General features: G+C 43.9%; 1 protein-coding gene across 3 annotated transcripts in view; it reads left to right on the top strand.

The window, feature by feature from the left end:
- The window catches only part of BFSP1 (beaded filament structural protein 1), a 71,213-nt gene that overhangs the window by 3,664 nt on the left and 40,576 nt on the right, over positions 1-26,973 (top strand). The window contains exons 3-5 of one of the 3 annotated variants that reach the window (XM_023251485.2): positions 13,214-13,341; positions 22,662-22,728; positions 25,940-26,525. In XM_023251485.2, the coding sequence (XP_023107253.2) occupies positions 26,152-26,525 (374 nt within the window). In that variant the 5' untranslated portion in view covers positions 13,214-13,341; positions 22,662-22,728; positions 25,940-26,151. Of the gene's footprint in view, positions 1-13,213; positions 13,342-22,661; positions 22,729-25,717; positions 26,526-26,973 lie in introns of those variants that run through there. The other 2 variants (XM_019826862.3, XM_023251487.2) reach the window with 2 other exon arrangements.

The following is a 26,973-nucleotide window of genomic DNA, read 5'->3' as shown; positions in this document are numbered from 1 at the left end:
CAGAGCAGGCCTTGTTAGGACTGAGGCATCTGGTGTATTTCAAAATGGTTCCTTTTCCCCTCCTGCCTTCAGTAGGGGATTTTTCTTTGTCATTTACTGTGGGAACCTGGTAGAGCTTCAGGAGGTGAAACAGATGTTGGGGGGTGGGGGGTCCCCTGTGACTGAGTCTCCCCAGAGTTTCTGTCAGACTTGTCCACATTGAGCCTCCAGCAATTTGTCAGTTACAGCTCAGGTTTTCTTACCCTGCACTGATTCCCAGGGTGGTTTCTACTTGAGTCTCTGCTTTAGGAAGCCATAACTCCCTGTATTTGCCTGTCTTATCTACAGTTTTGGGCACAGCAGTCTGCCCTGTGTATTCCTCTCTCCTATGGATCCAAGAAGAGTTGTCTGATCAGCTTTTTATTTATTGTTAGGACAGAGTAGCAACTTCCAAACACCTTACAGGCAGACCATGCCCCTTTCCTTTTAAAGAAGCTTCCCAGAAGTACCAGGCAGGGCTTCTACTTTCATCTCATTGACCAGAATGTAGTGTATGGCTGCCAGGGGCACTGGGAAATGTGGTCTGTTCTCTGAGCAGCAATGTGTTCAGCTAAGAAATTGGGATTCCTATACCTAGACAGGAGGAGAAAGAGGGTACTGGGAGATAACCAGCAGTAACTACCATGGCTAGATACTATTACTCCATTTTACAGGTGAGGTAAGGTGAAGAAATGTTCCTTAGGAATCCAGAGGAATTAGTGATCTGCTCCCAAGCCCATGACCTTTACTGTCAGGCCACGTGACACATCAGTGGTGCTGAACAAAAGACCTGAGCTACCTCTTATTGCTTCCTTAACACTACAGAGGGGGGTTATACAAAATGAAGCAAATGGAAGCTGTAGAAAATACATTCTGGACATTCCTTTATTGTAGCCGGGTCCTCTTGGATCGACTGCCCCAAGGGCCTAGACATCTATTTTAGGAAAGAACTAAATATATTTAAGTATATTCATGGGAACAGCACAGTACTACATGGTAACACTTGATTTCTGTGTTAGTCTTCATGTTAAAGTAAAAGTTATATGCTTTTTTTTATAACAACATTTTATAACATTATAAACAATACCGATACGTGTTTTTCATTTACTGGCGTACTACTTGAATGAAACCATGAGAAATTGGAGTGGAAAGTGGCACAACGCTCCTGACCAATGGTTATTCCCCCTCTTGGGTCTTCTGTTCCCTTTCAAGTTCTGGTGAAAAGTATAGACCCTTTCTCTAGAAAAATAGATACTTGCTCCTACTCACAAAGCTTGGCTTACATTTTCAGGGAGCTTGTGGACTGTCCTGAAGCCCATCCCTTAAACTACATATTTCAGGAAAGGTTTGGGGGGAAATTCTAAAAAGGAAACCCGAGGTAGGGGTGACTGAACAGTCCTACAGTTCCTCCTCCACTGGGTTGCTATCACCCTGGTTATGAGTGCAGCATGACTCTTTCCAGACCCTTACAATACAGAGCATTTAGAAAAACACAGATGGCCTCCGAAATGCACGTAGGACTGCAGCTTGTTTTTGTTTGCTCACTCATTCAGCAGTGTATCTTTGGGATCTATCCTTACTGTCTTCCCATTTTCCAGAAGTCATGGTGCACTCTACAGTTCTGATTGGGTTGCTATACTTCTGAAGAAAGAAAAGCCACAAAGGATTCAGAAAGGGACAAATAAAGGCATCTGGAATCCGGTATTTGATTTAAGGATAGACAAAATGACTTCAAACTCTCCAGAATATAAAGAAGCTCAAGGGTTGAATGTGACCACAAGTTAAAATAAATCATGAAGGGTAGGAATGAAGTAAATAGAAAATCTCAGCAAATTATAAAAATAAGAAGGCATCTCTTAAAAGCTCAAAGTGTGTACTTTCAGAAAAAATAGGCAGTTTTACATGGGTAAGGACAGGAGGCAGGTTGGGAGATGGAGGCAAAGGAAGACCTGACAGGCAGTAACAGACTGGTAGTGGTGAGCTTTCCAGTTGGGACCCATTTTTCCCCCACCCCGTTATTTTCTGCAGACCTCTGCCTCTCTCATGACTACCAGAGAGCTAGAAAACCTCATTACCAGTGAAGTGCCCACTGCCAAGGCTGCTGGGTAATGTCAAGGCAGCACTAGAGCACCACAGAGCCCTGTGGGGGTATGGAGATGACACCAACACATGCAAACGGGTTGTCCAAGCCTGGAAATTTCCCTCATCCCCCTTTTACCTCCCCTGCCTCTGGGGACTAAATAGTTCTATCCTGCTAAGGAGAGAGTATACTCGGAAGTCATCTGGAAGGGCAGGGCCTCCTGGTTGAGGCTGGGGGGCGCCCAGTTTGCAACCTCAGAGGTTCCCCAGCTTGGTGCATCTCTACCCATCTTCCCCCAGACTCTCCAGGAGTGGTACCCGTCCTCAACCCCTGCCCCAGGTATTCTATACAAACCCAGCCAGATGAAAACCCTAAGGACATATGTATGAGTCCACAGGTAAAGTTAATGAGATGGAGGAGGAATCCTAGCATTATGAAAAAGGCAACAAACTGAACAATTTCAAGCAAAAGAAGAAATAGGACAAGAAATTAAAATGAGCATAGTAAGTATTCTCAGATAAGGAAAGATACCGGGAGACCAAAAGCAAGAACAAGCAGTTATGGTAAAAAATGCAGACGTTAGGAATATTCTTGAACTGGAAGATTCAATAGAGGGGCTGGACGATGGACTGGATATATGTAAATAACAAAGATGTGAGTCAGAAGATGAGGTCAAGTAATTCACTGTCTCATAATGCATCAAGAAAGGATAAAGAAGATGCAAAGAACAAGAGAAGAATTTCAGAGACCTGGAAGATAGAGGAAAAGGACGAGTATCTATCTGTATATAGGAATCCCAGAATGGTGAAATCAGCAAACTAGGGAAGAAAATACTTGGAAATACTTTAGTTCTGCTACATTTTAAAAGTTAATTCTTGAATCCATCATTTCCACTTGTATGTTTTGGGCCTATGATGTGCCAGCTCTTCAGAGCCATGAATAAGACAGACAAGGCCCCTGTGCAGTCCTGAAGCTTAAATCCTAGTCAGCTCCAGGCAAACAATGAACAACCAATCAAAGAAGTACTTCAGTGACCGTAAAACTGGGTGATGTGACAGAGGGTAACTGGGGGCGGGAAGGGCACGCTTAAATCAATGCTCAGAGAAGTCTCATCCAAAGAAACAGAATTTAAGCTGAGGCTTAAATGCCGAGAAGGACTCAATTGTGTGAAGATAGTGGGGAACATCCCAGGCAGATGGGCTGAGGTCAGCGTGTTCTAAAAACAGAAGGAAGACAGTGTGGCTGGAGCCTGGAGGGCCAGGGTGGGTGGACCCAAATGAGACTGAAAGTGTAACTATAATTACCAGATGATGTAGGACCGTGCAGACGATGGTAAAGAGATCAGGGTGGATTAATGAAAGGACTGAATTATTGCCCCTGTATAAAGCAATGTATTTATATTATTTTCAATTACATTAAGCTGTACCTAAGAAACAGATAAAATTCAACTATCTTTGACCTACAAAAGCAGGAGTGTTTTTTTTTTCTTTTTAGTAGGATGCACACCCAGTGTGGGGTTTGAACTCATGACCCTGAGATCAAGAGTCACATGCTCTACTAACTGAGCCAGCCAGGTGCCCCCAAAAAGTAGGACATTCTCGTGGTTCAATCTAATATACATCAATTAGTAGGAGTCCAAGCAGCCTGGCATTTTTAAAAGATGTTTGCATCATCCTATCTATTATTACCACCTGAATTTCTTGTAGGAAAAAGAGGAGGTAAGTGTCAAAAAAAAAAAAAAAAGTTTGTATTTGGGGTCAAAGCAATTGTCTTATTTACATTCACAACAGGATGGTACTTTGAAATCTTTTCAGTTAGATTTGACATGTTTACTGGGTCCTACTGGGTGCCAGCTGTGGCCATGTTAGCTACCAGGAATACATGGGCCTTGCCACAAGGAGATCATGAGTGAAAACAGATTGATGCCAAGATAAACTTGGCCCAGGTTCCAGTGGGAATTCTCAGGATCCTACTGATGGGGCAGATCAAACCAGGGAGGTGTGACCAAATCTTAAGGAGTGGGGCATCCGGAGAGGAAGGAAGTGAGCATTTGTTACCAACATGACTTCTCACTTAGGTTGGTGAATACAAATATGGAAGAGATGGCTAGGGGGCTGACTCAGAGGCTGATGATTGGGGGAAGAAAACACCTAATGTTCTTACCCAAAAATTAGACTCCATGGACCAAGGTACCTAGAAAGATACAGATGTAGGGATTTTTGTTTGCTGCTTTTGTTTCTTGCTTTGGAAGAGGGGATGGTTATAATTTATACCCAGTTTTCCCTTCTGGGGGTGTGAGGCAGAATGTGAAATGGTGCTTCAGCCAAAGAACCCTAGCTCTGCCCAGTGAGGAAATTTGGAGCATATTCAAGAACAGCTCTGCTAGAAACAGCTGAGGGACAATGGCCATGATGCAAAATTGGAGTGCCTTTTCGTATATTGCCTTTATCACTACAACTCCGGTATTTCTATCACCAGGCTCCCAAGAAGGTGTTTTATACCATTGGCACAAGTTCTGGTCTTGACTGGCTGTGTGACCTCTTAGGAGGTACACTTCTCTGGACCTCCTTATCCTCACTTGCAAACTGAAGGTGTTAGGTTAACCCCTTTGGTTCTAAAGTGTAATGCCTGCACAATACAGAAAATTTCTTGAGTATCTAGGGCCATATTAGCAATTTGTGGAGTATCCTAGTAATACTAAAGCAGGCCTCTGAATTTTGATTTATAAACTCTAGGCCTTGTGCTCTTGATACAAGGCCTGTTTTTACAGCAAAATCACTAAGTTGCTATAACTGTCCAGGTTGTGGACTCCTAGCAGGTCCCCATCTGGGGAAAAGAAGCTGATTGGCACAAATGGGGCAAGCAGCACTAATGAAACACACTCTTATACGTAACTAAGGGCCACACATCACATCTTACAGTATTTTTCCCCCTTCGGTCGGTGTAAATTCAATCCCCCTTGCAAGATGTTCCACATTGGAGGTGGAAGGAATCACTTGCTCATTTGTATTCTCGCTCCAATGGAAAACCTTTCCTCCCACCCCTTGAGCCAGTGAGTCACTTCCGCCCTTGAAACCTCTACAGCTTCCTTTCCTTTCTGGCCCTGGCCTGGCCATTTGGAGAGGGGCTGGGCTGTCGGGCCAGAAGGTGTTCAGGCAGGAGGCAGCACACCTTGAATGGCTTTGAAATCTCAGGAGGATCCTCCCCATAGGAGAAAATATCTGTGTGGTCTGACAAATGCTGGGTGTTGGATTCCAGATTCCGTGTTTTCCCTTTTATCTTAAAAACTCTAGGAAAGAAACTCCCATAGAAGGTAGTGCCTACCGCAGGTTTATTTTATGACTCATGGAAATTTCTTAAATGATAAATATTGGCTCAGCTATAGCCTGACATAAGAAACACTCAACTAGACCAGAGTCTATGGTTACAAGAAACAAGAAGAACGTGTTCAACAAATAAACTGTGACTCTGTGTCCAAGCTTTCAGAGGAAAAAAAGCAGAAAGTATTGCCTGGATTCCATGAGGTGGCTTGGCAAGCCACAATTTCATTTGTTTTTCTGGAGGACAAACTTTCCCAAGATGGTTGCAGTATCATCCTGGCCAGGAAACCGTTTCATATGCCTTTGGTTTTCTACTTTTTTTAGTCCAGCCTCCTTTTGGCTAATATAATGAAAATGCTTCACCAACCATAAAAATTAATGAGGGTGAAGGAGGAAATATTTTCCCCTCAGAAAAAAAAAAAGGAAAATAAATATTTTCTTTCCTGAGTAAAACTCCCTCTATCTCTGTGCATACACAAAGCTAGTCATTCTGCATAGATGTTAACAACCCAGACTATCAACTTGTTTCAAAGAAAATTCAGAGCCTTGGGGTGCCTGGGTGGCTCAGTCAGTTGAGCGTCCGACTTGGGCTCAGGTCGTGATCTCACGGTTCTTGGGTTCGAGCCCTGCGTCGGGCTCTGTGCTGACAGCTCAGAGCCTGGAGCCTGCTTCGAATTCTGTGTCTCCCTCTCTGTTTGTTCCTCCCCTACTCACATGTGTCTCTCTTTCTCTCAAAAATAAATAAAAGATTTAAAAAATTAAATAAATAAATAAATAAATAAATAATGAGCCTTAAATATGGCTCCTCCTGAGTAGGTTTTATTTCTCACAAAACGAAGTCAGCATTACCTTCCCATCAGCTGGTTTTATCTTCTAAAGAAAATGTGAATAGTAATATCCATACCCAATGAAAAGGCTAGCATCACAACTTATCAAACCTAGTACTGAGTAGCTTGAATCTACCTTTTGTGAGCAGGTTTATCCTGTATAACTGTTGTAAGTTTGTTAACAGAGCAGCATTACTTGTAATGTTCTTTTTTTTTTAATTTTTTAAATTTTTTTAACATTTATTTATTATTGAGAGACAGACAGAGCATGAGCATGGGAGGGGCAGAGACAGGAGGAGACACAGAATCTGAAGCAGGCTCCAAGCTCTGAGCTGTCAGCACAGAGTCCAACGCGGGGCTCAAACTCACAAACTGCAAGATCATGACCTGAGCCGAAGTCGGACACTTAACCAACTGAGCCACCCAGGTGTCCCATTTTTCTTTTTAAGTTTATTTATTTATTTGAGAGACCAGGGAAGAGGCAGAGGAAGGAAGAGAGAGAAAATCTTAAGCAGGCTCCGTGCCCAGCTCAGAGCCCCACTTGGGGCCCCATCTCACAACCATGAGAACATGACCTGAACTGAAACCAAAGTCAGACGATGCTTAACTAACCAACCAAGCCACCCAGGCACCCCTACTTGTAATGTTCTTTAGAATCGGCTATCCCAACACACACACACAAACACACTTTATAGAAGACTGGAGTCACGATAAATACATGGTGGGGAGGATTAATAAATAAAGTGAGAAAAGACTTAGGCCATAATTCCATGCTTCAAATAGAGCAGCCAAGGAGATTGGGTCCCAAGCCAGGGCCCTGGGAGGAGGAAGAACCAAATATGAAAAGGTGTTTTTAGTAAATCTGCCAGGCCATGCTGATAACTCTCCTAAAACCAGTCACAGGCATTCATACCTCCCTTGGGGAAGAGGAGACCATATTGGGATAGCCGTGGACACCCAGAGCCAAGACTCTAGAGCACATTGCAGAGGACATTGGACGGCAGAGAAACCGCTGAAGGCCATTTCATAGGCTCTTGTAGAAACCACCATGAGGCAGGAGAGTAACAAGGTGGCCGGCGTGATCTGGAACCCGAGTGCAATGGGAAGGGGTATGCAACAAGACACTGCATCCGACTGCCCTTTGCCCCAGCCGCTGAGAAACTTATCTCAAGTTTCTCCAGAGAGAGAAACTGCGAGAGCCAGATTAATCAGGGAGATGCGCCATGGGGCCTTGTGTCAATACTGAGGAAACGGGACTTCCCCTCTGGAAAGCCATGGCCCTATGTATTTTTCCTCCCTTTGCTTCTCTGCTCATCTTATATTAATAAGCCTTGCAACCTGATGGGAAGGGAGCTTTCCCCACTGGAGAGGCCGTGGCAGGAGTGTCTCTGCAGGTAGTCAAGGTGATGCTGGCAGCCACAGAGGCAGCAGTTGTGGGGAGGGCTCGGCAAGATCACCTTGCTTGCTGCCGAGAGAGAGGGAGCCCCCTGGGCCCTGAGCCAGGACAGAGATGGGCCCTGGGTCATTCTGCTGGTTGAGCCAAAAAGCAGTAGAAATAATTACAGAATGGAAATTGCTTTCTTGCATTTTTTTCGTAGTTATTAAAAAAAATGCAAGTTTGTTAGGAAAAGAAAAAACAACCCTGAAAAGAGAAAGAAAATAAGGGTTCCAAGGTCATCGTTCCAACACCTTTTTGTCCAATAATTAAAAAGAATTAAAAGGGCGCCCGGGTGGCTCAGTTGGTTAAGTGTCCTACTTCGACTCAGGTCATGATCTCACGGTTTGTGGGTTTGAGCCTCACGTCGGGCTCTGTGCCGACAGCTCAGAGCCTGGAGTCTGCTTCAGATTCTGTCTCTCTCTCTCTCTCTCTCTCTCTCTCTCTCTCTCTCTGCTGCTCCCCTGCTCACACTCTGTCTCTCTCTCTCTCTCAAAAATAAACATTAAAAAAACTTCTAAAAAAATTAAAAATTTTAATTATACAAATTGTCTAAGAATACCTTCTCCTTATTTTTTTTTTAAAAGAAAAAGGCCACATAGAAAACTTCACCTTCACTGCCCTGCATTTCTTGGCCCCTCACCAAAATTAAGCCCTGTCGTTGGTGTGGAATGTGTCCTCCAGAGTTTGTGTTGTACATCCATACTCCATACCACACATTTGCACATATGCACAAACACCATTGATGGACCAACACAGACATAGTTTTCGTATTCCTGTGATTTAAAAAAAAAATGTTAATAGTACTCTTCATCATCAGCTTGCTTCCCTATGCTTGGAAGGCAACCAAATGGCTTGCTTTATCACTTCTCTCAGGTCTGTGCTCAGATGTCACCTCCTCAGTGAGGCTTTCCCTGATTACCCTGCCTAAAATTACCACACACCTCTAACCTTCCAGTTCCTTTCTCGCTTTATGTTTCTCCATAACATTCATCATCGAACCTCCCACATTTTTCACTTGTTTTTCTTATCTACTTTCTATTCCTCCCCCCCCCATTTAAATATAAGGTCCACGAGAACAGGGATTTTAAACCATTTTTTTTTCACTTCTACATTCCTAGTGCCTAGAAGAGTGTTAACACATAGTAAGTTGTGAATAAATATTTGTTGAATAAGTAAATGAGTTAAGTTCCAAAGAGTTGGTGGGAAGACATGGCAGGTGTAGACACCATGCCTACAGGGCAGCGGCCATCTTGTGAGCACAGATACCAAGCCACACACTGAGGACAGCAGAGTGAAGAGTGGTCCAACATACCAGCCCTGAACTGCCTACCTCTAGACTCTGTGCCTGAAGACAAAAAGCAGATCTTATTTGGTTAAACTATTGTTGGCTACCTGCTGTGTGCACCTGCATGCAAACCTAGCTGATACCTACTCAGAAAAGTTGAGATGTTTTCTGAGGGTAGAAAGAGAAAAGGGCTGGGGACAGAACCCCCAGGAACTCCAGTAGTTCAAAGATGTGAAGCTCAAAAGGATCCCTTCAAGAGGCTAAGAAATAGAAAACCCAGAAGCAAGTGGAATAATGGGCGTAAGAAAGGGGGCTTCAAGGGGCGCCTGGATGGCTCGGTCAGTTGAACGTCTGACTTTGGCTCAGGTCGTGGTCTCATGGCTCATGAGTTTGAGCCCCGCATCGGGCTCTGTGCTGACAGCTCAGAGCCTGGAGCCTGCTTCAGATTCTGTGTCTTCCTCTCTCTCTCTAACCCGCTCACGTTCTGTCTCTGTCTCTCTCAAAAATAAATAAACATTAAAAAAAAAGAAAAGAAAGAAAGGGTGCTTCAAGAAGAGGAATGTAGTCAGCAGACTCAAATATTGATGAGCAGTCCTGGAGGGGAAATGGCATGTTGGACTGTAAACTTGGGGGCGGACGTTGAGAGAGTGTCTTTCTGAGGACTCCTATTTTCCCGATGAAGTAGCAGACATAACCATGTGTGGTGGCTAATTTTATGTGTCAAGTTGATTAGGCTTTGGTGCTTGATGGCTTGGTCAAATTCTAGTGAAGACATTGATGTGAAGATATTTTGTAGATGTGATCAACATAATCAGTAGACATGGACTGATCCTCATCCACTCGACTGAAGTCCTGAACAGCAAAATCTGAGATTTTCTGGAGAAGGAATTAGCTCAAGGATGTAACGATACAAATCTTCCCTGGGGGTGCTTAGGTTTCTCAGTCGGTCCAGACATCTACATCTCAGCTCAGATCTTGATCTCAGGGTCATGAATTCAAGCCCCGAATTGGAGCTTGGAGCCCAGCGTGGAGCCTACTTAAATAGATAGATAGATAGATAAAACAAAATAAGCTTTCCTGAATTTCTAGCCTGCTGACCTGCCTTACAGATTTCAAACTCAAGACTGCAATCTCACCTCTTACTGGAATTGCCAGCCTGCCCTACAGATTTCAGACTTTCCAGCCCCAACAATTGCATAAGCCAACTCCTTGAAATAACCACCTCCCATATATATATATATATATATATATATATATATATATATATGTATGTATTCTGATGTGTATTTTGATGAATAGTGAAATTGAACATCTTTTCATGTATTTGGCCATGTGCCTTCTGTAAACTTGAACATTTCATATCAAACTCTAAAGTAATTCTTTGCTTCAGAACCATGAGCTACTTATATATGGTTCTTTTTCCTTTCATTTGAAAATGTCACAAATGGCTGATTTCTGAAACAGGTAAACTTCTCAGCTGATCTTGTCCTTCACTTTTCTGCTGGCTTTTTGTCTTTTTGTTCTTGATTTGTAATTTTCATTACCTACTACTTTGTCTTTTGTGTAATACGCAAACCATCCCCCTGTGTTTATTTTAGCTTTTAACATTGTTTAGGGTTTGTTGTTCTTTTTTTTTTTTTTTTTTTACATTTACTTATTTTTAAGAAACAGAGTGAGACAAAGCTTGAGCGGGGGAGGGGCAGAGAGAGAAGGAGACACAGAATCTGAAGCGGGCTCCAGGCTCTGAGCAAGCGGTCAGCACAGAGCCCGATGCGGGGCTCGAACCCACGAACTGTGAGATCATGAGCTGAGCCAAAGTCAGACGCTCAACCGACTGAGCCACCCAGGCGCCCCGGGTTTGTTGTTCTTTATTGTGGTTTTTTGTTTTTTTTTGTTTTTTTTTGTAACACAAAACAGTTTACGTTTTAGATAGGCAAATCTTCCAATCTTTTCCTCTGAGGCAGTCATTTGTCTTTAGAAACGTTGGCCTCGGGGCGCCTGGATGGCTCAGTCGGTTAAGCGTCAGACTTCGGCTCAGGTCATGATCTCACCCTCTGTGAGTTCGAGCCCCATGTCGGGCTCTGTGCTCATAACTCAGAGCCCAGAGCCTGTTTCAGATTCTGTGTCTCCCTCTCTCTGACCCTCCCCCCTTCAAACTCTGTCTTTCTCTGTCTCACAAACAAATAAACATTAAAAAAATCTTAAAAAAAAAAAAAAGAAACATTGGCCTCATATACAGGCTTTCTGCTTTCACATGAAGAAGACACAAACAATCAGATTATCCACCAGATACATTGTGCAGTTTAGGAATGGAGTTTATGGTGTTCATTACCGTTTTAGTGTTTTGAACCTCTGGATGCATGGGAAAGTCTTAATATTTTATTTTTCCTAAAAACGCAAATGGTTTCGTTTACTGAAAAAGCCAGTTATTGGAACTGCTAAGAGTTTGGTGACTTTTGAAAAAAGAGGGATGTTTTCCTTTTCCATGAAGGCTTGGGTCTTCCACAGAACTGTGAAAAACACTGGATACCTCCCTAGCTTCGGGTGATGGATATTGAGGAAGAGTAAGCCGTTCAGAGCAGAATTAGTATTGAAACTCCATCTATTATTCTCAACATTGTGTTGATTTAATGGGCACTTACATACAAATGTTTTTAAGTTACATGATTTATTTCTTAATACCTCCATTAAAACCAGCATAGAATGAACACAGTTTTTTGTTTTGCTCTGTTGTATTATTGTCACTTAAGGGTTGACCCATTAAAACAAATATATAAACTTCAGAGGTGTCTCGGTGGCTCAGTCAGTTGAGCGTCAGATTTTAACTCAGGTCATGATCTCGCCGTTCGTGAGTTTGAGCCCAATGTCAGGCTCTGTGCTTAACAGCTCAGAGCCTGGAGCCTGCTTTGGATTCTGTGTCTCCCTCTCTCTCTGCCCCTCCCCTGATCATGCTCTGTCTCACTCTCTCTCCGCACCCCCGCCCCCCAAAATAAATAAAGATTAAAAAAACCCAAAACATCCCAACTCTTGATTTCAGCTCAGGTCATGATCCTAAGCTCATGAGATCAAGCCCTGCGTTGGGCTCTGTGCTGACAGCATAGAGCTTGCTTGGGATTCTCTCTCTCCTCTCTCTCTTTGCCCCTTCTCTTGCTCATTCTTTCTCTCTCTCAAAATAAATAAACATTAAAAAATAAATAAAGGAACTCCAGCTCATTTAATGATCTGAAAACAGTGATGCAGGGCTCTAGTAGCTGCTGCCAGTTCCCCTTCCGTGTCCCCTTCCACTCTCTCACGCTGAAGGCTGCAAACTCTGAACTTCCTGCCATTTTCTGTCCCGTGTCCTAGAGGGTGAATGCCCTTGGGAGCAGTTCCCAACCAAAGATGGACAGGGAGCTGTGGATAAGTACCCAGCTTCCTCCCTGCTTGGGTGGGACAGTTCTGTGGGGTGTCCTGTTCTGTCTCCTAGAGGTCCCAGATACAGGGAGCTCCTGCTGCCCACAGAGGTAGTGGTGATGACACCCCCGTGACTGGCCACCTTCCCTTCCTGCCTTACGTCCCCCATTCATCCACTGCTGTGACATGATCATCTCCCAAATACACCACTTGTGCTCAGAGGCTGTTTCTGGGGGATTCCAAACTAAGACAAATGCTTAAAGTCCATCAGCCTATATGCAAAATAATAATAATAATAATAATAATCGCTAATGTCTATTAAGCACTTACTATGTGCCACCCATAATTCTGAACACATTATGTAGCCCTCACAACATCTTTTGGGAACTACTATCACCCCCAGTTTCTAGATGGGGCATGTGAGGCTTAGAGAGATTAAGTCTCTTTTCTGAGGCCATGTAGCTAATGGGTCACAAAGAATTATTAAAGTTTATTATTTATTTTTGAAAGAGAGAGAGAGTGCAAGTAAGGGAGAGGGAGAGAGAGAGAATCCCAAGCAGGCTCTGCACTCTTAGTGCAGAGCGTGACATGGGGCTCAAACTTAAGAAACCCTGAGATCACGACCTGAGCCAAAATCAGGAGTCAGATGCTTAACCAACTAAACCACTCAGGCACGCCATGGGTTGCAGAGAATTTAAACCTAGACCATTGAACTCAAGTGTCCATGATTTTAGTCCATGCATCCTATGGCACAGTATATCAGTTTACTTCAAATAACTTCACTGGTACATTATTTAATAGGCCTTGGGAGGGCATTTTGCTGATAGTTGAGCTGACTGATTTTTTTTGCAGTCCCCAGCAATCATAATGTTGCCTAACTTGGATCATCTGCACTCATCCAACTGAAGTCCGAGTCACTGCAAGAAGCTTCTGTTTTCTTCCAACCACGTCAAGAAGTTTTCTCCTGGCTCTTCTAACATGTGAGTCTGTTTTTGCTGCTAACTGCAGTTCCTGCTGTTTTTGTCAGACCTAGCTGCCCGGCTTACAATTTATTGTATGATAAAGGTCACCATTTAATGCCCTAATAATCAGCTGAGCGGATCCAGGATTTTAGCTGGATGTGATGTTGTGCAAGGCACGTTCATTATTGGTTTGAAAGGCAGCATTTCACGGGCTCTGGATGACCGTTATTTGAACTGAAATATTCTTCCAGCCGCTGACCTTATCAAGTTTTTTTCTTTGTTACACGGCAAAATATTATGCTCTCCTTCTGGTCCCACTCTTGGTCTTCAGAAAGAGTAAAACAAAGGTTTTGTGGTTCCTAGAAAATGTTATAAAATTGTTTCCCAAGTTAGGTCATTGCAGTTGCAAAATTCTTGTTTTGGTCAAACACTTGGCCAAAAACAACAGAGGCAGTGGTCAGTCATTATTTCAGGAAAAAGAAATCTTGGGCTTTGCTAAGGATTGCTACCTTCCTTTCCACTGGAACAGAGACCAAGTCCTCCAGCTGGGCCTAAACTCGTCTTGAGATCAATCTCTTTCTCTCCTTGCAGAGATACACTTTAATTTACTGGCTAATTTCCCTAGGTTTTGAAATGGCCCCATAAAATTTTGGAAGGCATTTTAACTTTATAAGGCAATTATATGAAATTAATTGTCAGAAACTTCTTGAGCCAAGTCGAAATCAAAACAAACCATTTTCTCAGGCTGTAGACTCTAACTCCGCTCTAATTTTTTTAACTGAGTATTTGAATTTAGGGGACTATTTTCAATAATGTACTTGGGAAGGCTGGTTCTCTTCTTTGAGTTTACAGGGATTGAAGAAAGAACAAGTTTCTACCCATCAATTTCAGCCCCTGTGTTATAGCAAATACTCGGCACCCAGGAAGAGACAAGCAACAAGCGCTAGGGAATCAGAAAAGACTTTTTATTTGTCACCGGTGCCGGCCCAGTGGAGTCAACTCCAAAGGCTGAGCATCTGGCTTGGGTTATACTGATCTTTTATACATATGTGCTTCCGGGTTGGGCGGGACTAGTATACTCAAGCTTCAGATTCCTGGCTTCTGGCTGATGCGAGAGGAAAGCAAGATTGCAGAAGCCAAAAGCATGCAGGGGGACTATCCGGCCTTGGATATCCGGCTGGCCCTTTTTATTTGCGTTTACCAGCTTTCCTTCTCAATTGGAGAGATGGATCAGTATTATTTCATAGTTAACATGATTCCAGTGAATGTTGAACAGCTGAGTTTCAAGGGAAGAAATGTCTTTATAGTGTTTGTCAACTACTGTGGTGTGAAAACTCCCACTATTGCTGATTTCAAGCTAACAGTGAGGTGTTAACCAGCAACCCAAATTCCTGGAAATACAATAGTTGGGTCCTATGAGCTCCTGAGAGGCAGCTCCAGAATAATACTGCAAGTGACTCAGCCAAATAGTGCCCCAAATGCAGGCTTGGGGACACTGGTGTGTTGTCCCTGCGATGTCCTGGAATTGGCCTTAGAGGTCACTAGGATATCACATAGCAAATCGTGACAAAGTGGCATTTTCAGATCCAGTGTGTGTGTTACCCAAAAACCCAGGTTAGTTTGAAAAAATAATGTACCCCGGAGAGCTGGACCCTAAATGTCCCGTTTAATTCTCATCCTTTCAGATTCTAAGTCCTACGATTAGGGTCATTGAGGATAATCCAGAAGGCATTTTAGACACAGGGGCCACTCACAGCTCTGTGGCTTGTTTAAACTGCTATGTTCAGCACTGGCTGACCACAGAACAGAACGAGCAGCCGGAATCCAGCTTGGATGCCACCCTTTGTAATGGACTACGTTTCAGGTTTACATCTGAAAAGCCACAGAGGCTGAGGATGCCTGGGGAATGTCTTCATTATCTAGCACTTGAGGGCATCTCTTCTTTTTATTCATCTTCTTAAAATAGAAAGCTCTTTTTCAAGGGAGTTTTTTTTTCTTTTATTGTGTCTAGTCATTCTGCTGACTGGTGCACTGTTTTCTTTCTTAACGAATGAATTTTTGTCCTGTCCCTCTATATTCCTTCTAACGATGGGAGACAACAGAAATCTAGCCATCACAGTGGAGAGCAAAGCAAATTTCAATTGAGGGCTGCTTACAAAATATGACTACATCTTTTGAAACAGCCCAGTCAGCAAACGTGGAGTAAGAGAGCCAGGCCTCTGGTACAGCTATCGATAAGGGCCTCGAGCTTCGTCTTTGGCCAAGCGATACTCAGCTTCCCCATCTGAAAGTTTCAAGATGAAACTTCCCAACACTCAAAAACTTTGTCTTGATTTCAAGTTTCTTTCTAAGTTTCATTTGTTGTTTAATTCATTTTAGCGGATACAGTGTTTCAGAAGCTTTACTGGTTGATGAATGAGATTTTGCATCCGCCAGGGTTCTTCTGTATCTGGCGGGAAATAAACGGTATAAACAAAGAGCTTAACTGAAGAGAATTTAATGAAGAGACAACCTCCAGAGCTGTGAGCAGGGTTAAGGGAATCATCAAAGCGTGATAAAGGGCCCAGAACTAACAACAGCAGGAAGCATGAGATGCCATGAAGGGGTGATTTTGCTTAGAGGGGAGAGGGAAACAGGAAGGAAGTCTCTGTGATCTCCTGCCAGCGACCCCCATTTACAAAACCCTACAGGAAGACCGAGGGCACGGAGTCAGGTGAAGCAATCTAGGAGGGCCAACCTTCTAGGGTTTCCAGCAGCCTGGGGAAGGATGGAAGATGGATCCCTGGACCGATCCTCTGGTGGAGAGTGGGCACTGTAGAATGAACAGCATTGATATCTGCCTTGCCTTTAAAGAGCTCTAGGCTAGTTAGAACAATTGCGTGAGCAGGTCTGCCTGGGTAGTGGAGAGGTGGAGCCTTAGCCAGGAGCCTTAGAGAGGCATCATGGCTAAGCCTGTGGTGGGCTCAGGTGTGTGGAACTGAAGACCTCTCAACAGTCTTCTTCATAAATTAATTTGCATGAGCTGATGGGTGGGTGTGGGGGGTTGTTCAAGGGAGTAAGGAAGATATTGGTTTCCAAAACCAAGGGGCAAAGACAAATGAAGAAAAGGATGGTATCTACTGGGTGAGAAGAAAAGTCAGAAGACAAAAATATTAGATAAATGAAGGGGTAGGAGTTAGTAAGTGTCAACCATGAGCTGGTGGTAGAGAGTGGAGTAGTAGGGTAATTCACATCATTACAGTCCTTTTGCAAATGAGCTAACAAGGAAGATGGTTGGAATAGATAGTTCTTTGAATTTTGGTCAGGCTCATATGCCCGCCGAACAATGGCGCTCTTACTCAAACAGGCTATTGTTACAAATTTCACTGGAAAACTTCATGTGGAGTTTAAGTCCAAGAATTGAAGGTTAGAGCTTAAAATATACAGTCTTAGCATCCCTTACTATACTTTCAAACTGTGTGCAGAGTCTGAAAATAGTGGATAAAGTAGCTTGGAATATCATCCCTCCCAATTTCAGGTTAAAGCTATAAAGTTGGGTGAACTTGAGAAGATAAGAACATCTTCTCTTATGAAATAGTTAAATCAGTTCCTCTTGATATCCATGGGAAAGTAGGTATGGCCCTATAAAAATGATATACCAGATGTATGCTTCAATCTGTGAATGTATATTTCTATCAGAAATGCCTTCGTGGATATGTGTGCCTAATTCCTTTGTATCCGTTTCCTAAGTAGTACAAACCAGGGGCTCGCACATCCTCCTTTTAGGGCAAAATGGGCATGCCGGTTGGCCAACTGTGACTCCATGATACATCAAACCACTTGACAATCTATTCCCAGAAGAAAAGGAGCTGTGGTTCAGATGTAGGTTGACCCAGCTTAAGAGTGGTGGTGGGTCTTTTTAATGATATCTTAAAGAGAAGTACAGAGCAGAAATATGAATAGCGTGGCTAGCTTTAAATCCACAAGAAATTATAACTGTGAAAGAGCCTTCTCCAAACTTGGTCCTGAGGATGGCGCCTGCTGGGACAATGACTCATTTCTGCATCCCTGAGGTCATGGGTATGGTCACTTTTCATGCATGACCAGAATGATGATGAATGAGCAGGTGTAGCAATGTCTAAGAGACATTCCGAGGTAGTGCCCCATTGTCTGGTGTTCAGGGAAGGTAAGTCCACATATATGTCAAAAGCCCTTCATTATTAGTGGTGTTAAACTCCCACCATAATCATCAGTGAAACCCTGGTTGCTGAGACCATGATACCATCTCATAAATTAAAGGAGCAAGGAGCATTTTTGTATTTTCTTGCTGTTACTAAGAAATATCTATTCTCAGCACAATTTTCCCAGAGGTGTTTGGGATTTGGGGAGGGGAGTGATTTTTCTTTTGTTATAATTTCAAATTTATAGAAACGTTGCATATGCCCTTTACCCAAACCTACCAATTATTTACATTTTTCTCCATTTGCTTTTTTATTCTCTGTATTTATTTTTATACGTGTGTATGGTATATGCATGTATATTACTTATTTTCTGACCAAATGAGGGTAAATTGGACACTGTGACTCATTATTCTTTAAACTAGCATGTATTTCCTAAGAACAAGGTCATTTTCTTACATGCCATAGTACAATTACCAAAAGCAGCCATTTAAAAAAATTTTTTTTTTTTAACGTTTATTTATTTTTGAGACAGGGAGAGACAGAGCATGAACAGGGGAGGGTCAGAGAGAAGGAGACACAGAATCTGAAACAGGCTCCATGCTCTGAGCTGCCAGCACAGAGCCCGACACGGGGCTCAAACTCACGGACCGCGAGATCATGACCCGAGCCGAAGTCGGCCGCTTAACCGACTGAGCCACCCAGGCGCCCCAAAAGCAGCCATTTTAACACTTGTAATAATATTATTGTTATTATTTGAATGTTTATTTATTTTTGAGAGAGAAAGAGAGCACGAGCAGGGGAGGGGCAGAGAGAGAGACAGGGAGACATAGAATCTGAAGCAGGCTCTGGCTCTGTGCTGACCAGAGCCCAGTGTGGGGCTCGAACCCACCAACGATGGTGAGATCATGACCTGAGCCGAAATTGGACGTTTAATGGACTGAGCCACCCAGGTGCCCCAACACTTGTAATATTATTATCTAATTTGTATTCCTTGTCCAAATTTCACCGATCATCAGAATAATAATCCTTTATAGCTTTTTTTTCTTAGTCTAAAATCCTATTCAGGGGTGCCTGGGTGGCTCAGTCGGTTGGGCGGCCCACTTAGGTTCAGGTCATGATCTCGAGGTCCGTGAGTTCGAGCCCCGCGTCGGGCTCTGTGCTGACAGCTCAGAGCCTGGAGCCTGTTTTGGATTCTGTGTCTCCCTCTCTCTCTGACCCTCCCCCGTTCATGCTCTGTCTCTCTCTGTCTCAAAAATAAATAAACATTAAAAAAAAAAAATTAAAATCCTATTCAGTATAGGATTGTGCGTTGCATTTAGTTGTCATGCCTTGTCCTGGTGCCCATCAGTCGAAAAGCCCAAGGAACATATCTGTCATCCAACAAATTTGGGTTTGTTGATTCTTACTTCAGTTTCTGTACCAGACCCTTAGAAAGGCTGGTTGGTGCTCAGTGCCCTCCTGCCTTTGATAGTGTTTGAATCTGCGGCTTTACTTTCCCGGAAGTCTTCATAGTTATCCATGTGTGTGCAGCTGGAGATTGAGCCTTGCTTCTGATGTTTCCCCATCTGTTATTACTCTTCATGCGGACTCATCACTTACAGGGTAGCTAAGCATACTATAAAGGCTGGGGCCTGATGGGGAGGCCACCCTAAGAGAGCAGGGACTGGGGAGCCAGGGGTCTGCCCTTTCCCTCGGGTTTGCTGGTCACCCTACTGGAAATGAACCTTTCCAGGATGGCTTGTCTTTGGGGTCGATCCAGTTTTGTGGAAAGGCTTCAGGCTGTTCATCTGCACATCCTTCTGTCCCCTTTGCAATCAGCAATCGCTCTCTGGGTGACCAGGAGGCAGGGTGTTCACTCTGAGGGCGGAGTGGCCCTCTTGTGGCAGACATTTATATATCCTGGGAAATGGATGGCCTATAAAAGAAGAGCAAGCGGAAGAATCAGAATGTTAGAGCAGTATATCGGTTTGCTTGGGCTGCCATAACAAAGAAACACAGACTGGGTGGCCTCAACAGCAGAGATTCACTTTTTTTTTTTTATAGCTGTGGAGTCTTGAAGTCTGAGACTGAGGTATCGGCAGAGTTGGTTTCTCCTTGGCTGCAGATGGCCACCTTCTCCCTGTATCCTCACATGGTCTTCTCTCTGTATGTATGTCTGTGTCCTCATCTACTCTTCTTATAAGGACACCAGTCACACTGGATTAGGGCCCACTCACATGACCTCATTTTACCTCTTTAAAGGCCCTATCTCCAAATACGGTTTCATTCTAAGGACCTGGGGGTTAGGACTAAAATGTGGTTTATTTATTTTTATTCTTTATTAATTTTTTTAATGTTTATTATTTATTTTGGGGGGGGGGAAGGGATAGAGAGCGAGGGAGACACAGGATCCAAAGCAGTCTCCAGTCTCTGAGCTGTCAGCAGAGTCCAACGTGGGGCTCAAAGCCATGAACCGTGAGATAGTGACCTGAGCCAAAGTCAGATGCTCAATTGACTGAGCCACCCAGGTGCCCCTAAAATGTGAATTTTAGAGGACACAATTTGGCCCCTAACAAGCAGAAAGGAGATCTTAGAGATTGTTTTGCTCAAATCCATCATTTTAGAGACAGATTAACTGAATTGTTCAAGACCACACAACTAGAAAACAGCAGAGACCTGGCATTTACATGAATGTTCTATACTACTCTTTGTGTCTGGAAAAAGCCCACAGCAAACTCAGAATGTATGTAAACTGAAAGAGAAAGCTCAAAGTTGTAGAATATGAAGTTGACTAAAAGGCAAACATCTATGCCTATTTTACTCAGGCTTTTAAAATAGTTGTTCAGTTCTTTAATTAAGAATGCTAATTAAAAATTTTAAGAAGCACCATATATGCAATTAGCTTTAAATGACAGTAAGATGTGATGAATATAAAACCTGGTATATGACACGAGTATCCGATTATGTACATATATGTGTTCTTAGATGACTGTCATCACCATGCATCTGGTATTTTGTTTTTCTGCTCCCCTTCATGTTTGTTATAAACATTCTCACTTATATCATCATGTCTTCCACATGCTTATAATGGTTATAGACCATTTTCTCCTGTTGTTACTACACAGTTGGCTAAACCATCTTCCTCTCTGTCCTTCTCTCTCTCTCTTTGCTGTTACGCACATATATATGGCTATAAGGTAAAGGAAGTGATGTTTGTTAAATGCCTACACTGCAAAATGCTTAACATAGAAGAGGATCGGGATTTCCACAAACGGTTTTGAAAGTAATTTCCAACTTTCTTTGAGAAATTGCGATTATACAACACCCATATATCCTTTACCAAGACTGACCTATTGTCACTATTTTGCCTCATCTCCTTTCTCTCTTTCTCCATACATTTTTATGTTTATGTCTATGTTTATATTTACACATGTCGTGCTTTTCAGAACTTATTTTATTTTATTTTGCTTTTCAGCATTTTTTCAGAGTAAGTTGCATACATCATGTGTTTCACCCCTAGATGGCTAAGAATATATTTTCTAAGAATAAAGATATCATTTTACTTAACTGTACTATAGTCAGAAACTTCAGTGAATTTAACATTGACACAATTCTTTTACCTAATTGAGTGTCCATAGTCTAATTTTGTCAAGGGATCTAGCGATGACCTTTATAGCACTTTCTTCTCTTCCAAATGTAGGATGGGGTCTAGGAACAGTATTGCATGTAGATGCTGTGATTCCTTAGTTTCCTTTCATCTGGAATATTTCTCTAGTCTCTCTTTTTCTTTTCTGGTATTTACATTTTGGAAGAATATCATCCCCTTCTATTTTTATTAATAGAATGTTTCTTATTTTGGGTTTGCGTGGATGTTTCCTTACGATTAGATTCAGGCTAGACATTCAGGTCACGTGGGCCAGAATAAGAGAGGCAGCATTCCCAGACAAACCAAGAAACTCTTGGGAATAAAAGAGGGTGCTATCTATACTTGTGCCGAGATAGATGCGTAAACGTGGATCATCTCAGGTAAACTGAGATGTATGACGAGCCTCTTCATGTAAGTGATTATTCCCATTGCCCGGTGTCCATACTGGAACCTGATTGGCTAGGTCACCTGCTAAGGTGGTGGGGTCAAAAGCTAACCTCAGCTACTTTGGCTGTCTGTGGCAGACCAGAAATGCCCTGTGATCAGCCCTCGGGCCCTGGGAGTGGTGGGTAAATCTCCAGCTCTTTCACCCCTGGGTGGGGTGGCTCTGAGGTGCCTGTACCGAGCTATCTCCCAGAGTTTCCAGTGCGACTGACCCCCATTGCCTGCCACAGCATGGTGACTGGCTTGTTATCACAAACCGTGTTTGGCCTTCCTTGTCTCCCTCCTGCCTCTCTGCAGGCCCTTCCTGGGATTAACTTCCAGATAAACTACTTGCACTTTAACTCTTGTTTCAGGGTCTGCTTCGGGGGAGCCCAAACTAAAATGACCAGGAGAGGGGGAATCCAGCTGTCGATTAGTGCTCATTGTCATACTTTATGGCCAGTTAAAAAACAGGATTCAAGAACAAGTCACAAAGTCACAAACCAGCCAGAGGTCCCACAGAAGAAGCTAACTACAGCAGCTTAGTTTCTTTCCTCCTGTGAGAGGAAAACCCAACTAATTATAGTAACATTCCGATAGGAAATATTTACACTTTTACACTCCGCATCAACAGAGCGGAGCAGGATATCATGATAATACCATTGCCCTGGTACAGGACAGGGCAAAATATACAAATCTAGGGAATCTATCCTTTTAGGGAAAAATACTAACTTTCAAAAACAAAAATCTAGGTGAGAAAGAGAGATTTAAAAATCCTATGCTGTCACAAGTAAAACTTCATTATAAAATGGGTCTCAGTCTGATGATCAACGGCTTGGGTTGCGTTGGACCGTACAAACATGTTCCGTGTTCAAACCAAAAGCCAGTCAGTCCATATTCCAAATTCAGTATCTGGTGATTTTTTTTTTTCTCCGAAGTCACTCAGTTTCCCCAGAGAATTTTCTCCTGCCCCAGGGAAATACATGCCAGGTGACCAGCATCCTAGAAGAGAAGCGAAGCGGTAAATGGAGAGATGGAGATTGTACAGCTCATCTTTCATGATGCATCCACTGTCTTAATTCCTTTGTTCCAGTATGGTCTTATCCTGTCCTTAGCTGTGTTTCAACTAGGTGACTTTCAACTCAAGACCTCTCCCGTTCAGTTTCACTCAGCTTTGCCAGGCTGCACAGGAATGGGGTAGGCGATCTGAAATTCTAACTGTTTCTTGGGCCCTGGGCTAACCCTATGGCTTTTCAGCTCTACCCTTCACCCCCACCTTCTGTTGTATCTGGTACATCCAGTTACTTTTTTTTTTTTAAATTTTTTTAATGTTTATTCATTTTTGAGAGAGAGAGAGATAGAGTGCGAGTGGGGGGAAGGACAGAGAGAGAGGGAGACACAGGATCTGAAGCAGAATCCAAGCTCTGAGCTGTCTGCACAAGAGCCTGACGTGGGGCTGGAACTCACCAGCTGTGAGATCATGACCTGAGCTGAAGTTGAATGCTTAACCAACTGAGTCACCCAAGCGCCCCTGGTACATTCAATTCGTAAGCTTTTCTGAGACTCCTCTAGGTGAACCATCTTGTTTTCCTTTCCCAGTGCCCTCTGCCCCATGTAGGTGTCAGCTTGCTTCACTCCATTAAGTCAGTTGCCACTAATCTCTCTGTTCAGCCCTCTGAAAATTTGTTGGTATATCTTGTCCACTGTGATCTTTTCTTCCTTATTTTTGTGGAGTTTTCGTCTAAAAATAAATTCTTTGCTGCCATTTTTGGTAGGGCTTGGGAGAAGTTGTGGAGATGATGCCTGCATTCAAGCCACCGCAGCTGATGGGACGCTCAGCCCTTCCTTCGAACTTTCCTTTTTTGGGACCCTTCTGGCCAAGCTCTCCTCAGTTCAGGCTCACCACGCCCAGGAAGCACACGGCTCCCTTTTCTGCACCTTACTCCAGTTGTTCTCACACCTTGTTTATGCTGTTCTGCCTGAAATTCTAACTTCTCTTTAACTTTCTGCTTTAGGTACAACCACATTTTGGGAAGATCTCTATTTTAGAACTTATTCCAGATTTCCTTGTGTCTTGAATTAGTTGAGTAGGAATTTGTCTCCCTGCACCTTGACGGTAGGGAGAGACTTGACCTTGTTCAATATTTCTCTCCCTGAGACATGCTTTATGAGTAAATATTTTCTAAGTGTTTATTCCACTGGATTAAATTGAAATGATATTTTTTCCCTTTGTTTTGTTTCTGGGATATCTAGTTTTTCTTTCAAATGGGATTACTGTGTGTGGTCGATGGAGTTTCTGGTCCCAGTTCTTCACTGCACTGTGACAGTTACACACCCGCACCCTTGCCATGGCCCTGGGGGTGGGCGGTGCCTCTTCCCTGCCTCTTGACTTTGGCTGTGGCCACCTGGTTTGCTTTGATGAAAGGGGTGTTAATGGACAGGATGCAAACAAAGGCTTGGAAAGAGATTGTGTGGCTGGGCTTCTTTTCCTCCTCTTGTCATCACTAGTTCTAGGAGGAGGAGAGACATTTGGAGCACAGCTCCCCTAGCAGATTGAAAGATCTGCAGCTCGAAGGAGAGCTATCCAGCTGACCTGCCGATCTGGGAGTGCAGCGCTAAATATTTCTTCTTGTGTGCCACTTAGTTTTGGGGTCAGTTTGTTCTGTAGCAATATTTAACTAATACCTGATGTCAGAAGGAACACGGGCTTTTATATCCTTTCTTTGTTCTGTGCTGGTTTTGCTCTCTAGGAAGCCGGAAACCAATTTACCATGCCATCAGCATGATACATGTGTATCTACCAAAAATACTCATGTGGCTCTCCTTGATTTGATCATAACATCTATTTTTAAATGCCTTAAGAAAAGAAAATAGAACAATAACCGCACCACCACCACAACTCTGGACCTTATCTTAGAGTCACTCTCAACTGAATTCATTCCATTATCTTACAGTCTTTTTGGGGAAATAATAAAACCCATCAAAGATCTGTGTCCTTTTCTCGAACTTTGGTAACTATAACTTTAATTTGTAATATAATTATGTAATTATGTGCAATCCATATAGTTGTTAATTATATGGCACTGCTAAGCTGAATCCTTTTTTTAGGAAAACAACCTTTTTGATAATGATTTTTAAATCGGAGACGTGGGGCACCTGGGAGGCTGGCTGTTTCGGTTAAATGCTCAGCTCTTGATTGTGGCTCAGGTCATGATCTCACTTTTTTTGAGTTCAAGCCCTGCATCTGGCTTTGTGCTGTTAGGGTAGAGCCTGAATGGGATTGTGTCCCTCGCCCTCTTCCCTCCCCTGCTTGCTCTTTATCTCGCTCTCTCTCAAAGTAAATAAAAATAAACTTAAAAAAAAAAATTGGAGGGCACCTGGGTGGCTCAGTGGGTTAGGCAACTGACTTCTGCTAAAGTCATGATCTCACCATTCCTAAGTTTGAGTCCTTAATCAGGTGAGTTCCAGCCCTACTTCCGGTGAACAGGAGCCCCCATTTGGTTAAAAAAACACACAAGCCCCACTTCAGGGGAGCCCTGCTTCTCTCTCTCTCCCTCTCTCTTTCTGCCCCTCACTCACTGTGCCCCCTCCTCAAAAAATAAAAAAATAAATTGGAGACATGACAAAATAGTCATATGTTGGATCATTCTCATCAAATGCTATTAGTTTCCTTCAACACCCACAATTTACTTTTAAATTTGTTAAAGCCCAGCTTTGTTATTTCCACAATACAAATTCAAATTAAACATAGTGGCAAAAAATTCTTTTATATTCTCGAATTGAGAGTTGGCCAATTTACTAAATCTTTTAGGCTGTGAGGGTTTTTTCTTTAGTGTAAAGAATCAGTTATGCCAACATCCTGATGGAACTCTACTTGCTTCTTGCTTCTACTCCGGAAAGGATGGCGGAATCCACGGGAGCAAGGGTAACATTATAATGATAACCGTGCATTTGCTTCTTAAGTTGTTGTACAAAGAATGTTTTCCTAAGGCAGATGCATAGGTATTAGTAAAACTTACTTGCCGCACACATCACAATTTTATGAGATGGCCATTTATTTTGCATCCGTGGTTAAGAACCCCTAACGTAAGGAGGGTTCCTAAATGTCATGTTGTAATTATGCAAAAGAATTGCTGAAGAGATCGGGGGGGGGGGGGGGGGGGGGGATGGCATTGTTGAAAAGGCCTGTAATTGAGAGCTTGACCGAAAAAGAGGAGACAAAGCGAGGGTCCCTGGGCTTTTGAGCTAGTCCAAGTTTAACAAGCTCCCTTGGGCTTCCTTCACAATTCCCAGAGGAAGCAGTCCTGCCTCTCTTGTCCTCCTGACCCCCCATTCAATCATAAAGCGACAGGCTTTAACAATCCCAGAACAAAAACCTCATTGCCCAATTTAACCTTCCAACCCCCAGAGCTGCATGGTCCGCTAATCCGGCGCACAAAAGCAGGCCTGCTGCTCTTTTATTCTTCCGGGGGCTGGGCGCCGTGTTGAGCTCGACAGCTGATCGGCTCTGGAACGTCCCAGCAGCGTGCCTGGGCCCCCCCCGATGTTTATTTAGCGGCCCGCCGCCCCGGCGCACGGCCTCCCCGAGCCGGTTCGCGCGCGCTCGCCCGCACCGGAGCCATGTACCGGCGCAGCTACGTCTTCCAGACCCGCAAGGAGCAGTACGAGCGCGCCGAGGAGGCGCCGCGCGCCGCCGAGCCCGATAGCCTGGCGGAGGGCCGGACGGCGGCGCCCAGCCTGGCCGCGCTGCAGGGGCTCGGCGAGCGCGTGGCTGCTCACGTCCAGCGGGCCCGCGCGCTCGAGCAGCGCCACGCCGTCCTCCGGCGGCAACTGGACGCCTTCCAGCGCCTGGGCGAGCTGGCCGGCCCCGAGGACGCCCTCGCCCGCCACGTCGAGGGCAACCTCCAGCGCGCCCGGGACCTGGCGGCCGAGCGCACGCGGCTGGAGCGCCAGGGTGCGGAGGCGCAGCGCGTGCTCGACGAGTTCCGCTGCAAGTAAGCGGCGGGCCCGGAAGGGGGGTGGGGGTGGGGTGAGCGGAGGCAGGGTAGGGGCGGTCGCCAGGACTTCCACCCCGCAGAGGGCGCGCGCACTACCGCGCCTCTCACCCACCTAGAATCCGCTTCCATTCCGATGGCACTTCACGGTTTGCACGAAACGGCATCATTTGCTTGTAATGTGCTTTAAAATGTAGCTATAATTTACATGCAGTAAAACGCACAGGTTTCGGGGCGCTTGGCAGGCTCAGTCGGTAGAGCCAGCGACTCTTGATCTGGGGGTTGTAAATTTGAGCCCCACGTTGGGCGTAGAGATTACTTAAAAATAAAATCTTTAAAAAATGCACAGGTTTTAAGTGCATAGTTCAATGAGTTTTGATGATGTATGTACCCATGTAACTACGGAAACAAGCAGGAAACTTTGACCACCCCAGAAAGTTCCCTCCTG

The sequence above is a fragment of the Felis catus genome, chromosome A3 (assembly GCF_018350175.1).
Source record: "Felis catus isolate Fca126 chromosome A3, F.catus_Fca126_mat1.0, whole genome shotgun sequence".
Taxonomy (NCBI): Eukaryota; Metazoa; Chordata; class Mammalia; order Carnivora; family Felidae; genus Felis; species Felis catus.
Note: the sequence above shows the minus strand (reverse complement) of the source record. Positions and strands in the feature narration are given on the sequence as shown.